We start from the raw sequence: 17390 nt of genomic DNA, 5'->3' as shown, positions 1-17390 counted from the left end.
GAGCAAGCAGCCTTCTATGGCATCATCTTTCAAGGACTGCATCAGTCACACAGGTGAGACAACACGAGCAGCAACATTCATTAATCTCGCCACAAACTCTGATGCTGTGATTATGATCGACACCACGAGACGCGTGACTTGGTCCTTCTTCGACGGCCGGGGTGGTCTAAACACTCGTGTATCACGGCATGGGGCCCTATGTTCTATTAACCGACTCGGGCACCGTATTGCGTGTGGAGTTTGTGTGTTGTCTCTCTCTCTCGTCTGTTCTGCATGGGGTTTCCTCCTATAGGCTATAAACAACAACAACAACAACAACACAACTGCACTATGAGACATCTCCTTTACCAGTGGCAAAATATAGTAATAGGGTTTTACCCTTTCAACTGGTACAAAAACTGACACCTTTATACAAGGCATCATGTTTGCAATAACCACAACACAAGCAGTCAAAATGCCTTTTGGCGTCATCTGGTCCAACACCAATGGAGACTAGGCTCTAAGAAAAGCTGTCTCGGGTGTGGACCAATCAACTTCAAGGACAGTGCATATCATTATCATTATCAGAGTTGTTTCTTTTTGTTTGCATTTTGACTGCTTGTGTTGTGGTTATTGCAAACATGATACCTTGTGAAGTATTGGAATTGACGGCAGGAACTTCTTGACGGGTAACACACTTTTATTAAATCTTTACGTTCACAATACAACGTGTGGTCTCCTTTCTTCCGACTACACACTCCACTTAACTCGTGTAGACTCTATGCCTCTGGCTACACACACTACACTCGCCTCTGGGTTACACAGAGTCCCGGTCCCGTTAGGACAGCGGGACTAGGTACCGCAGGGCCCTAGGTCTTCATCCCCGTCTTCATTCTTCGCTGGTTACATACTGCCCTTACGCCTGTGTGCATCCCCTTTTATAGCCCCTGCTCACGAGAGACGGAGCTGATCCGGACGTCGACGTGAGCATCGTTCCCTAGTGGACCAATCACGACGCACTCTCTCTACGATCCGTTTTCCCCAGCGCGTGTTAACACTCCTCTACCAATCACACCGCGCTGCCACCCGATCACTCCCTCTCAGCGCGTCACGGGCCCACAGCCAATCAGTACCCCGTAACCCACGACCCCGCGCTGACCCCTGATCCTCCACCGTCAGCGCGCGTCACCACCTACACAGCCAATCATTACGCGCTGGCATATGATCCCTAATCCCAGCGCGTATCACCTCTACATCACCCCCTCCCACATAGCTTGCAGCCGGCCCGGCTGTTAACCAACAACACAACCTAACGTCAACGCAGTAATAAAGAAACTCCACCTCCCAGTGTGCCCCGTAACGCAACAACAACAACACAACACAACACTTAAATATGAAGCAATATACAGCCCGACGAACAACACAATAAGAGCGAACACCCGAAAACGAACGTGCCACGTGTCTCTGTGACTAAACGCAGTGCCGAGGCGCTCCGTCTGCCACGACTCCTCACATGGTAGGTCACACAAAGTAGCGCGACCTAGCGCGAGTCCGTCTGGCCGGTCCGTCGTATGGGACGGGACGCTGGCATACGTCCGGTGGCTCCGGCAGCTCTAGACGGCGCGGATCGGGCCTGGAAGGACCGGCCCCGCCGCGAAGATCCGGCCGCCGGTGGTCGGCAGCTGTCAGTTCCGAGACACCTGGGAGCGGATCAGGCGGAGACATGTGAGGAGCAGGCAAAGACAATTCCCCCTTAGGGTCGTCGGTCACGTCACATGCTCGGCCCTCACGACACAAGGGGAGGCCATATGGAGGCGAGAACGGTTTCAGTCGGGAGGGGTGGACGTACCAACGGCGTTTTCCCCATTTTATCTGAACGCACTGGGGGCGTGCAACCCGCACGACCTCCACGGGTCCCCGCCATGGCTTCAACAATTTAGGCGACGTAGCCAAAGGTGCCTGAGGGCAATGCAGCCAGGCCCTGTCACCTGGTTCCCAGTTGTGCACGGACACCTTCCGTGCACGCAACCGCTCGTTTGCAATTTGGCGAGCCCGCGAATTAAGCCGTGCGGCCTCCCTTGCCTCTGTCAGCTTATGAATGTTAAATTTAATATGCTCTGCCAATTTCGAATTAGTCCGTGGTGCGGGCAGACCCAGCTGCGTTTCCATGGGCGGGTCGGCTTCCCGACCGTACATCAGATAAAACGGGGAAAATCCCGTAGCTGCATGGGGGGCCATTCTATACGCGGCGAGGACCCCAGGAACCTGCAGGTCCCAATCAACATGTGCCTCACACACCTGCTGGCACAGCATAGAAGTCAATGTCCTGTTGAGCCTCTCAACCATCCCGTCCGTCTGCGGGTGGTACGGGGAGGTACGCACCTTCTTAGTACCCAACAGGTCGCACACCTCTTGCAGTAATTTACTCGAAAAATTTTTCCCTTGGTCGGTCAGCAAGCGTTCGGGATCCCCCTTGTCCAGGACGTAGCCCTGGACAAAGGCGTCCGTCACAGCCGCTGCCGACTGGTTGGCGAGTGGCCACGCCATAGGCCACCGGGTAAAATAATCGACCCCCACCAACAGGTACTTATTACCCCTAGGCGTGACTGGAAAAGGCCCCAGAATATCGAGTGCAACGAGCTCGTTAGTGCGCGAGACCTGAATAGATTGCAGCGGTGGATTAGCTGCCACAGGCGGTGGTTTCCGTCTGGCGCACTCAACACAACCCTTCAGAATATTCACCACGTCACCCCCCATTCCCGGCCAATAAAAGTCACGCTGAAGTAGGGCAAGCGTTTTGTTAACTCCCAAATGCAAGAGGCGTTCGTGTGCGGCCAAGACAACCTTCCCCCTCACAGCAGAAGGCACCACAATCGCGTGCCGCCGGGACAAACTGTCCCATCTCATTAACAGGCCCTGCTTAAGCACGTAGGAGCCAGTTCGTTCATGGTCCCCTTCGGAACCCCCCGTCTTGCGGCGCAATGCTAGCAGGGAGCTGTCCGCCATTTGGAGACGGCCCCACTCAATCAACGACAGTGAGAGCAGCGAGTCCTGACCCCCTGGGGTAGCGGGAACATCCCCAATTGGTGTGCCCGCAGTCGCAACCAACTCCTCCATACCTTCCGTAACTGGCGGTTTACAGCGCGCCGATCCCGACAAGCACGCACATTTGTGACAAGGCAACAACCGCGACAGGGCATCGGCATTTGTGTGTCGCGCGCACAGCGAATCGACCCCTTCGAGGTCCTCCTTCAGATTAACGTTTTGCGTGGGGCTCGGATCAGCCTGCGCAACCAGCCGCTCTTCCGCAGGGACCCGTGCCGCGTGAGCTAGCACGGTGCCCTGCTGAATGACGGCCGGCCGCGACCCAGCGTTTAAACCCATGACAAACGGATCCCTGTTAGCCCCAACCAAAGGGTGAGCCACCGACAAATCGAGACCTCCAACAGCCCTATTAGAAGGACCCAAAAGCATGCCCTGTTCCGAGGTCTCCCTCACCCATGGTTTCCGCAACCGGAGGGGAATTAACATTTGTGAACCCGGGGGCACGTGCACGGTCTGTGTTGCTAACGCTTGTACCGTAGCGCACGCCGTCCGAATTTCAGTAGGGTTCGTCAAAAATGAAATACGGCGACCCGATGGTAGTTCAATGCAACGCTGATCAATGAGAATTTTGATGGGCATTTTTGCCAAAAAATCAGTGCCCAATAGACAGGGAACCGCCAGGGAGGACGAAACGAAGACGGGTCCCGACAATTTGATATCACCAATGCAAATGGACGCCCTAATCTGACCGATAATGCCCAACGATCCCCCGTTAGCGGCGTAAAATGGCACATCCACCGGAAAAAGCGGACGACATTGTACAGGGAGAATGTTATAAATGAGATCCGATATAATAGTCGCCGATGCCCCCGTGTCCACTAACACCCTGACCTCGACCCCATCAATAGATCCGGTAACGACGGATGAACCTGCTGAGGCAGCCACTATTCTGTGCCCCAACTCCGACCATTTAATGTCCCCCCGGTCCCGGCCGAACCCCCCTCGCCGAACCGAATCCCCGAACCCTAACCGGCTCTCCTCCGCCGCAACGCGACGGACCATGCGTGTCGAGTATGCAGGCCGAGCATGTGAGGTGCCGCGACTCGCCGGGGTTTGTAGGGATGACTTGGGGCCTTGTTCGTCGTCCAGCCGAGGTCCCATGGCGCGCTGACGTGGGGCGCGGCAACCGGAGGCCACGTGGCCCCGGAGGCCGCAGTTATAGCACGTGATGACAGTCGTCGGAGATCTCGGTTGCTCCAGCTTGCGGGCCGCTCGCAGAGGCGAACGGCCCCCCGACCTCCAGTCCCCCGGTCGTTCCGCGATGAACGCCTCCTCTCGTGGGCTGACGACTTGGGGCACGGTGACTACCGGGCCTGGAGCTGAGGCCACGGCAGCGTTGCAGACGACCCCCTGTTTAAGTTGAAGGACCTCGTGCGCTTGTATGCTCGTAGCGACCCGTAAGGAAGAAATATCGGTCTCGTCGGCCGTGTTGATGGGGACCCCCAGGTCCTGCGCCAACTTGAGCAGTTGCTCCAAAACCATCGCATCTTGGCCCTCCTCGTCCATACGAGGGAACGCGGCGTCGGCGAGAGCAAGCAACGCCGTGCGGTAGGCAAACACAGTCTCCGTGTCCGCCTTCCGTCTTGCATAAAAATGATGGCGGCACGCCGAAGGAGGACCATAGACCTTGGCCATGAGAGCCAGCGCATCCTTAAGCGTGGAGCGGTCCGACCTGCGTGCGGACGTGAAGGCCGCGAGCGCGTTGTCGTCCAGCATGGCAGGCAGTGCCCGCAGTGCCGTAGCGTCGGACCAGGCGGACATCTCCTGATGCGCCAAAAACCTGCGCTGAAATTGGCTCCAATCCCCGCCTTCCGCCTTGAAGGCTGACAACGTGGGAAGGCGCTGTTGAAAGATGAAGTCGTCCTCCTCCTCGTGCTTCCTCTCCGCCGCCCCGTCGGTGTGTAAGATGGCGGCCCCAGTGGCGGGTGTCTGATGGCGGTCCGCAGCGCGCGTTGGTGACGTAAGCGGGCGCGCTTGGAGAACCGCTGCCATGTGGTGATGGCCGTTCCCGCCAAAAGTCGGCGCAGATGAAATGGCGGGAATCGCCAAGTCGTTTTGGCGGGAATCTGCGGGGCGACCCTGCAGAACGTCCGCCGCCGTCCCCGCTCCTCCCGACGAGCTGATCTCCGCCAGGATGGACGCGGCGGCGAGCAGCAGCTCCGCCAGGCGGGAGTGCGCCTCGCGAAGCACGGCGTCGGTCCCCCGTCGCTCGTCCGGCGCCGTCGGCGGATCCTGCAGCGTGGGCAATTCCTCGTCCTCACCCCCCGATGCCAGCTGGCCCGAGTCGTCGAGGTTGTCCCCGCGGTCAATCCCGTGGGTCCGACGGGTCTTCCTTGTCTCCATGCTTGGAAGACCGTTTCACTTCTGACGCCAGTTGAAGTATTGGAATTGACGGCAGGAACTTCTTGACGGGTAACACACTTTTATTAAATCTTTACGTTCACAATACAACGTGTGGTCTCCTTTCTTCCGACTACACACTCCACTTAACTCGTGTAGACTCTATGCCTCTGGCTACACACACTACACTCGCCTCTGGGTTACACAGAGTCCCGGTCCCGTTAGGACAGCGGGACTAGGTACCGCAGGGCCCTAGGTCTTCATCCCCGTCTTCATTCTTCGCTGGTTACATACTGCCCTTACGCCTGTGTGCATCCCCTTTTATAGCCCCTGCTCACGAGAGACGGAGCTGATCCGGACGTCGACTTGAGCATCGTTCCCTAGTGGACCAATCACGACGCACTCTCTCTACGATCCGTTTTCCCCAGCGCGTGTTAACACTCCTCTACCAATCACACCGCGCTGCCACCCGATCACTCCCTCTCAGCGCGTCACGGGCCCACAGCCAATCAGTACCCCGTAACCCACGACCCCGCGCTGACCCCTGATCCTCCACCGTCAGCGCGCGTCACCACCTACACAGCCAATCATTACGCGCTGGCATATGATCCCTAATCCCAGCGCGTATCACCTCTACACTTGTATAAAGGTGTCAGTTTTTGTACCAGTTGAAAGGGTAAAAACCTATTACTACAACAACACAACTGGTTAAATTTCGATTTAAAGCTTTCGTGACTGCAAGGATTCATCTTCTTGGTTCTTTCGGTAAAGTCACATAGACTTTACCGAAAGAACCAAAAAGATGAACACAACTGGTTTTGACCAAAATATCTCAATGATGAAAAATGTACCTGCAAATTACTCCACATATGTACCTTGCCTTCCCCCTCCCGTAAACACTTAGCAGGACCCTCCTAAAAAAAGTTGAGGCATTTGTGAGGCGGTCCAAGTTGAACCAGGATATGCCACCTGCTATTCCATACGGATCAGAACTATTGAAAAATAAACTGGATCAAAGTAGACGCAGGATTTTGACTTTGAAAAAAGAAGCCAGTGGGCTTGGCCGGGACATGTCACGGGATTTGATGATGACCGGTGGTCATCGTCTATCACAAAGCTACAGCCAAAGCTTCGTCAGCGAAGTCATGGGCCACCAACTGGTCCTGGAGTGGGCTTCAGTGCCTGAAAGAAGCTCCCAGTATGTGGAGCGAATGGCGACAGACAAAGCTTCGTCAGCGAAGTCATGGGCCAGCAACTGGTCCTGGAGTGGACTTCAGTACCTGAAAGAAGCTCCCAGTATGTGGAGCAAAACCACGTGACATCATGCTCAACAACACACATGGTACGGACAGAAAATCTACCGGGGCGATCGATACCCGACTTCGTGTTCGATAGAGCCCGCCCCCCCCATCCCCCATTAACCCGAGGCGTCTCCGAGCGCCGTCGCACGCGATAAGCAACCTACATCTCACGTGAACGCATTTGAACAGGAGAAAATCCCCCCATTGACAGCTGGTCCCTGTGCTGCACAAGTGATTTAGCGCTGGTCTGCAAGTGGTATGCGAGATAGGGGGGGGGCGAATGACATCGGAGAGGATGTTTCACATCTACTATCAAGACAGTCCCATTTTTAGTTACGTGATCTGACCAAAAAAAATATATATTATTAATAAGCAATTGTATCGTTAACACAGCACACACTGCAGTAATAACCAGGGTGGCCTGTTGGATTCGAACCACGAACCTCTGCACCAAGCGGCGAATGGGCAACTACATGGCCGTGCCACCACGGAATGGACACGGGTCATTGTTTGTAGCTAATTCAAATTAAAGAAACTACCCTTGAGCCTTCTGTTGAATTGATTCTAGCTCGTTGGGGTAGTCGGTGATTTATCTACCCATTGCGGTCACAGTACAAAAATAAACACATGTGATCCTGTGTTGCCAGTGACGCACAATCACAGATAACCAGAACTCTAAACATTAATCAAGCATCACGCATCTTTCTGAGATGAAAACAAGGCGTATTGCTTGAATAATCACTTATTATATAGTTTAGTTCCCATGTATGGCCGTGGGCCTATTAACAAATGTGTCGAGTTTTGGCTGTCACGACAGTCTGAGTTATCACATGCTGAAAATCAGAATATGTATTGATACAGGAGGAATTCGATGAATTACAAAGCTCTTGTTCGCAGATGTCCAGCAGTTTTATAGATGTCCAGTAGAAATTTGAGACCCACTGACACTTTTCCTGGGCAAATAAGAGATATAAAGTTTTTTAGACGTCGTCTGCTTCAGAGATGAAATGTGGAGTTTGATGTGCTGAATTCAAATATGACAATTAAAACAACTGATTGGCTACTGTTCCTAAGATATTAAAGTTTTGACATTTTACGTCTTTGTATATTGTGTAGATAGAGTTTTACTTATAAATTGTAAACCTAGGTCTTTTAATGTGTTCATGGTTGCCCTTACATGATAGCATGTCACCTGTGCTGTTTATGCAACACTTACAAAATCAGCAAAAGGGTTATATAAATAAAATGTATTATGAAGCAAAACGCCAAACACTATTATGTATATATATATAAGTACATAGTTTAGTCCTTATTCACTGTCTACTCGGCGTTTCTTGGCTTGTCTCTTGAATTCATTAAATGGAGCGTCTCTTGTCACTGTTCAGCAATAGTCTGCAAGCATTGATGGGGCTCCATTTGCCCTGAGAGCGTTTCTCCGTTGTCGCAATGTCCCGTTGACATCGCTCGCCATGCTTGTCACTCAATGCTCCGCAGTTTTGTGGAAAAAAAAATCGAGATGAGAGTGCAAATTTGTTATCTTTAGTGACATGTTGCAACCAAGGCTTTTGTATGCCTTGAGGAGGTTTTCCACCAACTCCCTGTAGTTGTCTGCCTTGTTGTTTCCAAGAAAATGTGTTGCCTCGAGCTGGAAGGCTTTCCATGCCGTCTTTTTTTCCTTGCCACGCAGTGCACTGTCAAATGCATCATCTCGAAGAAGTTCACGAATCTGAGGACCAACAAAGACACCTTCCTTTATCTTAGCTTCACTTAACCTTGGAAATTTTCCACGGAGGTACTTAAAAGCTGCTTGTGTTTTGTCCATGGCTTTGACAAAGTTCTTCATCAGACCCAGCTTGATGCGTAAGGGTGGTAACAACATCTTCCTTGATTAAAAAAGTGGTGGATGCTGAACACTTTTCTTCCCAGGCTCCAATCACTGTCAGATTGGCCAATCTATCTTGATGTAGTGGGAATCTCTCGCACGACTATCCCATTCGCAGAGAAAACATCAGTACTTTGTGTATGCAGTCTGCAAACCAAGCATGAAAAAGAGCAACAACCTTCAAATCGCCACAAAGCTGCAACTGATGTTGGTCATAGTTTATGCACCTCAAAAGTTGTTTCATGATGTCATAGGTTTCCTTCATATGGACTGCATGACCTACTGGAATTTATGGAAATACATTGCCATTATGAAGCAAAACAGATTTAAGACTCATCTTCGATGAATCAATGAACAGTCTCCACTCATCTGGATCAGTAACGATGTTGAGGGCTGCTATACCACCATCGATGTTGTTGCAGGCTACAAGATCACCTTCCATGAAAGAGAGTGGGACAAGATCTTTTTGATGGTCATGGAACATGGAAACCCTAACATCACCTGCCAGGATATTCCACTGCTGAATTCTGGAACCCAACAGCTCTGCCTTACTCTTGGGTAGTTCCAAATCTCTGACCAAGGTCTCTCAGTTCACCTTGCGTTATGAGGTGTGGTTCAGAGGAGGAGGATGGGAGAAAATCTGGGTCATGTGAACTTGATGGTTCAGGACCAAAAGTTTCATCTTCTTCCTCATCTGACTCAAGTGAGAATGATTCTGGTGCATCAGGAACCGGCAGTCCTTCTCTGTGGGGTACTGGGCGAATAGCTGATGGAATGTTTGGATAATGCACAGTCCATGATGTTTTCTTTGACACACCTTTCCCAACTGGAGGCACCATGCAGTGGTGACAATTGCTGATATGATCTGTTGGCTCTCTCCAAATCATTGGCACTGCAAAAGGCATGAATTTCCTTTTCCTGTTCAACCACAGCCAATATTAAGGTGATAGGCTTTCTTAACCACAGTGATGCGCTTTTGTGATGCAAAATTCACTTCACCACAAACATAGCAGAAGTTATCAGCTTTGTTCACACAAGTACGAGGCATATCTGCTCACTTTGGCTAAACAGAAATGTGTTCCGTTACAAAATCAAACACTGACAAATAAGAGAGCACGGCACTGTATAATTTCTAGAACTTATATAGGGCATTTTTTTCAGCAGAGAGATGTAAGCCTAGTTATGATTGCATTACCAATGCCTTCTAGGAATAATATCATGTATGATGCAATCCCAGGTTCAGATTGCATCATTCATTGTTTTGCTCAAAAAGCAAGTACAGTAGAACCTCGGAGATATACCGCATCAGAACTCGAACAATTCGGTGCTCGAACGATATTTCCCGAACCAATCGAAATTCGGAGGTCGAACGGGCAATCACGACTTGAAAGAAGCTGTATGGCTGAGACGCGTATGGCCAGCGTGCATGACGTTTGCCCAGACAAAGGTTTTACCACCTCCTCCTTCTCACCACCTTCCACTCAATCCATCAGCTCTCCTTACTACAGGTAAAGTGAAGTTCAAATTTTCATTTATTTCATTTATTCCATATATTTATCAATTTATTCCATTTATTTATTGTGTTTCTTGTTTCTTTTGTATGATTTTATGCATGTGATTCCTGTAAACTTCGTGTAGAAATGCTTTCTAATGAGAGATTTCTTGTGTCTGGAACCAATTAATGTCATTTACATTAATTCTTATGGGGAAAATTAATTCGGTGTTCGAACAAATCGGTGTTCGAACAAATCGGTGTTCGAATGGCTTTCTGGAACGAATTAAGTTGGATATCCAGGGTAACACTGTACTGTCCAAACCCGGTGATAGATTTATTCATAGATCCAGTCAAAGATGTATTTGAGTAATTTCTGCTTTAAATTGAGCTCCCTTCCCTTCGTAGTGACGTTAAGGGTGTCACCATGGTGGTAGCGCCAGGCACCGAAATAAGAGTTCTACTGTGCGTCTGGGGCCAGAGTGAGTACGCCATGCGAGCGGGCCCTGGGGGGCATAGTCCTGGCGGCGGCCTCAGAGAGGGCAAGTCAGGACATGGTAGTCTGGGTGAACCCGAGAGGGCACGTGACCAGGACAGGGTAGTGAGGGGGGCAAGCGAGGCTTGAGGGACACGTGACGCTCCGTCGAGATCCTTCGGGAAAGGTCTCGAAGGGGGAGCAAGGCCACGCTCAGGAGCATAAAGGGGCAGTCCGGAGTGTGTTCGAGGCTCGTCTGTGAAATCATCCTGGGGTGCCGCGTCTCGTCGTCGTTTCCGGGTCTTCGTTCTTCGCTCGGCATCGTGGGTCAGGCAGCGTGTACGCTGACTGACCCGTTCATGGAGTTAATCGGCTGCTCACGTGGTTAACTGTGTAATTGTCACTGAGATTCTAGATTTGAAGCTTTCGTGACTACAAGGATTCAAATTCTTAGGTTTTTTCGGTAAAGTCACGTAGGTAAAAAATTAAAATTAATAAAAGTAAAATAAGAAATAAAATAAAAATCACGACGTTTCGGAAGCAACGAAACCTTCCGTCTTCAGATGCAGCTATCGTGCTGTGACTGTTCCACCTGAAGACGGAAGTTTGTGTTGCTTCCGAAACGTCGTAATTTTTATTTTATTTTACTTTTATTAATTAAAATGTTTTACCTACGTGACTTTACCGAAAAAACCTAAGAATATGTCACTGAGATGTTGAAGCCGTGCACGCTTGTGTAGTTAGCCCTGTTGGGGTGTTGAAATTAACGTGTAGCCTCCAACTCCAGCGTGTGCCTCCGTACAACGCACTACACCTTTATAACTCACTTATCCTCTGCCATTCCCAAGTCAAGGGTCGTATAGTTCAAGTTCAAGTTCATTTATTAGGTATCGCCCTGTGAGTCATTCGGCTCTTGAATCGGGTGCAACCGCAACAAACAAAAACACGAACAAAAAACATCTTAAAGTGAATATGTGACTGAGTGCAAAAAGAAAAACCAAGAAAAGACATCAAAATATTGCAGAAAAAACACCGTACACCAACACTGTGTGCAAAAATCCCAGTGGAATGCAAGTAAAACAACCAACAACAACCACAAGACAACTCAGATTAAGGCCATCAGTCTAACTATATACTGACCCAGTAGCATATCTTGAAAACTGGAGCCAATCAACAATTTCAAGCATAATATAAATTCTCAGTGACCCAGAATTAGTAATGTTGTACGACATTTATTTCGGAAGCATTTTGGCTGTGGACCAGTGTTAATGGCATTATTGATGAATTCCAGTATACGGCACTTCGACAGTATACCGTCATTCATCCGGGGTAACGTCTTTACAACGTGAGCCAAGATGTAATCCATCACGGACAATGATCATCATCGCGGGAAATGTGACAAATTGAACCATCGGTCAATACGCCTCCTTGAACATTATTACTGTTGTCTTTCCAAAGATCAAAAAAATAATTTTACACATTCCATCAGCCACACACACACACAGAGCCTCCTGGGCGTACACAACTGCAGCCGGCGTTGTGGTTCGACACACGCAAACATTCATCATCTTCATCGGCAAAAAAAGTCGGGCTCTCTCGATCGCAAGAACTTCCGAGAATTTCTAAAAGACCTCATCTCATTAGTATTTGGAACGCGGTGTTGTGCACCGTGCCGCGTTCACGACGTGCTCACTCGTGCCCACATTGCCCGGCAGCGTTCTCGCATATTATTGGCCTTCCTACGTGTGCAGGGCCTATGGGTGAATATGCAATGTGAGTGTGAGGAGTGGTTGTGTAACGTGGCCTCAAGGTGCACCTGGCTGTGGTGACGTCACCGTCACTTAGTTGCGAATGGCGGGTATTGGGATTGGTGTGTAGTGGTTAGCGCCCTGCGCTACGAATCCGGCGACACGAGTTCGATTCCCGCTCACGGCCAACACCAGTGACGAATATCCCCTAGGTCGACTCAGCCTAAAATGAGTAGCTGGTGCGGTGCATAAACATCGCCACTGGGGAGACAAAGATGGCCGGGCGTGGTGCTGGCCACCCACCCCCTCGTGTGCCGTTGTGGCCGAAACGTCGTGAGAATAATTTTATTATGTTTTATTTTTATTATTTTATTATTTCCAACCTTAACATAGTTTAATGTTGAACGAGCATTCACGTCTTACCCCTTGGATTTAGTCACCTGGCAATTCACCAGCATTGTTTCAAGCAAGCCTGGCTCTATGAATGATGCGCGGAATGTCAAAACCAGTCCAGTTTGCTTTGGTGTCGAACAAATCTTGCTGAAATGATGCACTTGTAGAAGGCCCGTGTGACTGATTGGACGCGTCAAAAAATACTTGAGATGTTTCACGCGGCGGGACAGATATAGGCGAAGGATGCGAATGGACTTCTTCGTGATGAATCTCGATAGCTATATGACTCAATAATCCTGCCACGTGGGATTCGATGGAAGAGGATCACGGGACTATTTCTGAAGTGACTCTCAGCAGAGACCTATGGTTGTCCCCACACTGTGGGCTCACCTTCTATGCACAGAGTGTTTGGCATAGGTCAAACGTCACCGCTGGAATTTAGTCTGGATAAAAAAAATACATATTGCGTGGTCGTTTTTTATGTCATTGGTGATCTGCCGAGACATTAATCCATTACACTGGCAAAGCCCCCGTCTTACCACAACTTAGGTTATGCAGTCACTGTGTCTCTATGCAAATATATGGTCTCTATGCAAGTCACTGCGACCGAGCCATAGCCGGTTACTCGCTACCCAAATATATGGGTCTCTGTGTGAGTCTATGGGTCTCTTTGTAAGTCTATGGGTCTCTGTGTGAGTCTATGAGTCTCTGTGTGAGTCTATGGGTCTCTGTGTGGTGAGTCTATGGGTCTCTGTGTGAGTCTATGGGTCTCTGCGTGAGTCTATGGGTCTCTGTGTGAGCCTATGGGTCTCTGTGTGAGTCTATGGGTCTCTGTGTGAGTCTATGGGTCTCTGTGTGAGTCTATGGGTCTCTATGTGAGTCTATGGGTCTCTGTGTGGTGAGTCTATGGGTCTCTGTGTGAGTCTATGGGTATCTGTGTGGTGAGTCTATGGGTCTTTGTGTGAGTCTATGGGTCTCTGTGTGGTGAGTCTTTGGGTCTCCGTGTGAGTCTATGTATGTTGAACTTCTTACGCGCCGTACGTAGCCAGCCATGCTAATCGGAGGTGCAGGGGAAAGGACAACAAACTAACACACGAAAAAGTGTAATCACAGGCGGTAACTGAAACTTGGACTCTAACCCAGGACCTCAGTGGTACCAGCTCAGCGCTCTTGACTCCTGAACCACTGAGGTTTACATCCAGGTAACTGCGGTACCAAGATTAAAACGGGTTCTCAAGTGTATGGACCTAAGCCAGAGTCATCGGTGAACTGCACACAAACAAAATCAGTGTTTTGTAACCCTAATTTGCCTAAAATTCCAGACCTGAGGGTTGCGGCGGCAGCATGTTGAGTATGGCGTTCAGACCTCTCTTTGGCGACTGACTCCAGCACCACTACACTATACACTACTATACACAGACTCTATCTCTTCCTAGGGAATTCGCAGGAGTTCCCAGACTAGCCGAGTGACATCGTCCCACTGGCATGTCCAGGTAGAATGAAATATATAATAGTTGAACGCTAGTTTTAAATGTGATTGGTTGTTCGCGTGATATCATCTCCCCTATGTAAGAATCTTCCTGGATGCTCCTGAAGATGCTTTGCACAGTTTGAAGCGAGCCGGTTCGTGGCTAATCGCCAAATTAGATTTTGAAAATTGTTCTTAAACTCACGAGCGAACCGAAACCATAATTGGCGTGTTGAACGCTCCTGCCCGTGAACAATTCACTCGCTCAGCTACGTCGGGTGATGGGGGGCCTCATGAACGAACTTTGGCCACATCTTCGCGTGACCTGACCCACGAGCCCAACTGTGGACCCTCTCTCTCCGTCTCTCTTCGGCCTGCAGTCCCGTTCCGATCGTGCGGCGGCATGCCGGCGCCGACGTTCGCAGTGAGGCCGCGCTCTCTGCACGTGACCTCTCGCGGGGTGCTCATGACGTCGCGACCTCTGACCCTGGCCGCGGGGTCGGAACTTCACGTGGCCGTGAGGGCGCGCGGCATTCACGGTGGCAAAACGTGGAGGAGTGCAGCACGGGTTCTTGTGCGGTGCCACGCTCAGGTACGTCTCTCGCACCCAACCCCCCCCCCCCCCCCCCCCCGCGATGTTTGTTGTCAACCGCCTCGAGGTAATTCCTCATCCCTTGATCTCATGGGACAGCGCCACGGTGGCTCGGAGGTGTTAACTACCTCGCCTGGTATACGGGAAGTCATGGGCTCGATTCCAACCCTGACGCCTGCTGCTGTATATTTGGAGTTTGCGTGTGTCTCTCTCTCTCCCTGTGGACACGTGGATTTTTTTACGGGTCCTCCAGTTTTGCCCTTTACATTTAGAATCAACATCACGTGTTTAGAGTGTTTGGCTGCTATACATTTCCACGTGATAAGCCACTTCGTTGATTTATCATTTGTAGACAGGTCGCTTCTGAAAAAGAACTATATAGCTCAGTGGGCCTTACCTGGTAAAATAAAAAAAAATTGTTAAGTTGTATATATTTTTATACTGAAAAACGCCTTATTTGAAGGCGCTTTACAATTGTAATGATGATTCTGACAACTGGAATTGTAGAGGGTTGCTTCATTTCTTAATTAGGGCGCTTCACGAAGATAACTTGGTAAGGGATGACACACAGGTAACTTGGGCCAGGGTTGGCACGCAAGTAGCGACGACGTAAGACAGCAACGACAGCGACAATGCGAAGACAGCGACGGCGTGAAGACAGATGACCCCGATCCCATGGCAGCCCCGTGCCTCGCTGGTCACCCCCTTTTATCCCCGGCGTGGTCTCACTCCGCTCCCGGCCACGCCCCCTTTCTCGAACTTTCTCCCTGATGGTTCCCCTTTGTGACCAGTCCACGCACTGTCCTTGCACCCGCACTGTCTCCACACCCGAACTGTCTCTACACTCTGGGCTTCTTACGCGGTTTGTTCGTCTTGTTTCCATTTTTGGCCACTTCTGACCCCAGATGTAGTGGGTATAAATTGACAAATAAACTTCTGATGAGGCAACACAATATTTATTGTCTTTCTTGCAAGTCCCTAACACAAAGGGTATATCGGTCCCCTTACCAGATACCTCGGGAGGTATGGCCTCCGGACTATACGTGCCCTATCACTGGGTACCCCGTTACCCTTCGTCCTCTGGCTGGGGCCCTAGGGGAGACTATCTGACCCGACCGTACCCGGTCCATGGGTCCTGACCACTGGCCACACTGAGCTCCGGCCCTTAGAAGAGATTGGGGTCCAGGGTCCTATCCTTCAGACCAGGTCTTCGTTGTTCAGCTTGCAGATGACTGAGCCAGACCTCTGGAGAGGTCCGGCTTATATACTGGCTCGTGGCTTGCTCCGCCCTAGCCACGCCTCCATTCTAGAACTTTCTGGAAGGTAACATCCCCTGATAATTACTTTTTACCCTTTTATCTGGCAACAAAACTGACACCTTTTTTACGAGGAGTCATGTTTGCATAGACCACAATACCTGCAGTCATAATGCTAACAAAAAACACAACTCTGATTATGTATGCACTGTCCTTGAAGTTGATTGGTCCACACCCGAGACAGCTTTCCTTAGAGCCTAGTATCACATGGGTTGGACCAGATGACGCCAAAAGGCGCACAACTCAAATACAATGCACCATCAGAGTATGAGAGCTCGGAGTAAGCATTTACACCATTGGTACCTCATTTGCCAGTAAAAAATATGATAATTCGTTTTTTACCCTTTTATCTGGCAACAAAACTGACACTTTTTTTACGAGGAGTCATGTTTGCATAGACCACAATACCTGCAGTCATAATGCAAAAAAAAAACATAACATGACTGCTGTGGTTTGTCGTTGGCCCCTTCTTGGGCCATGGACATTAGCCCTGGCGTGATAGCGCTTCCGCTCCCCATTGACGATAAGGGGAAGCTACCAGCCCACAGAGTGGTGAGTGACGATTACCCCTACACAATGATAAAAATCGTGCACAAAACGATACTCATTGAGATAATGAAAACTGGGGTTGTTGTTATTAAAAGTGGTGGTGTAATTATGGTGACAGGAGAACAGGTGAGAGTGGTGAATTAGGGTTTAGGGTACTGATATGTGTAGTGATAGGGGTAGTGATAGGGAGTTGGGGTAGTGATAGGGGTAGTGATAGGGTTTGGAGTAGTGATAGGGGTTGGGGTCGTGATAGGGGGTTGGGGTCGTGCTAGGGGGTTGGGGTAATGATGGGGTTTGGGGTGGGGTCTGGTCATAGCTGGGGGCGGGGAGTAGCAGAAACAGGATGGGCAAGGGGAGAAGAGGTGGTTTTAAGGGAAGAAGGGAAGCAGGTTAGTTTGCTATCTTGAATCTAAAAAGAAAAAAGTCCAAGTAATTTCCTCGCTCAAATGAACAGGAATTTGGTGGGGGGGGGGGGGGGGTCATCTCCCATGCACAGCCCCCCAGGGCCAGTGATGGAAATTCCACATTCCTGCGGAGCTACCTTTCCTGATAATTTTTTTATTATTACAAGACATTGAAGGAGTATTTGAGGTCACCTTGTTCACTCACTGAGTACCTGACTTAGATGCTGTCTAAATTATCTAGCAGCTTTGTCTGCCTGCCTTACGTTTGTTACTGCCACTCTCCCTTCCTGTCTTCGCATCTGTGCATTTGTTAGCCTGGCGACCCGTCTGCCTGCCACGCTATCTC

At 50.0% G+C, this 17390-nt stretch overlaps 1 protein-coding gene across 1 annotated transcript in view; it reads left to right on the top strand.

The window, feature by feature from the left end:
• Positions 1-17390, top strand: part of LOC133357896 (cadherin-1-like) — a 56550-nt gene that overhangs the window by 14575 nt on the left and 24585 nt on the right. The window contains exon 3 of the mRNA XM_061576065.1: positions 14564-14775. Within this exon, the coding sequence (XP_061432049.1) occupies positions 14564-14775 (212 nt within the window). The remainder of the gene's footprint in view (positions 1-14563; positions 14776-17390) is intronic.

This window comes from Lethenteron reissneri, chromosome 60 (genome assembly GCF_015708825.2).
Source record: "Lethenteron reissneri isolate LAM-NWPU_2019-01 chromosome 60, ASM1570882v1, whole genome shotgun sequence".
NCBI lineage: Eukaryota > Metazoa > Chordata > Hyperoartia > Petromyzontiformes > Petromyzontidae > Lethenteron > Lethenteron reissneri.
This window is presented reverse-complemented; position numbering and strand designations above follow the sequence as displayed.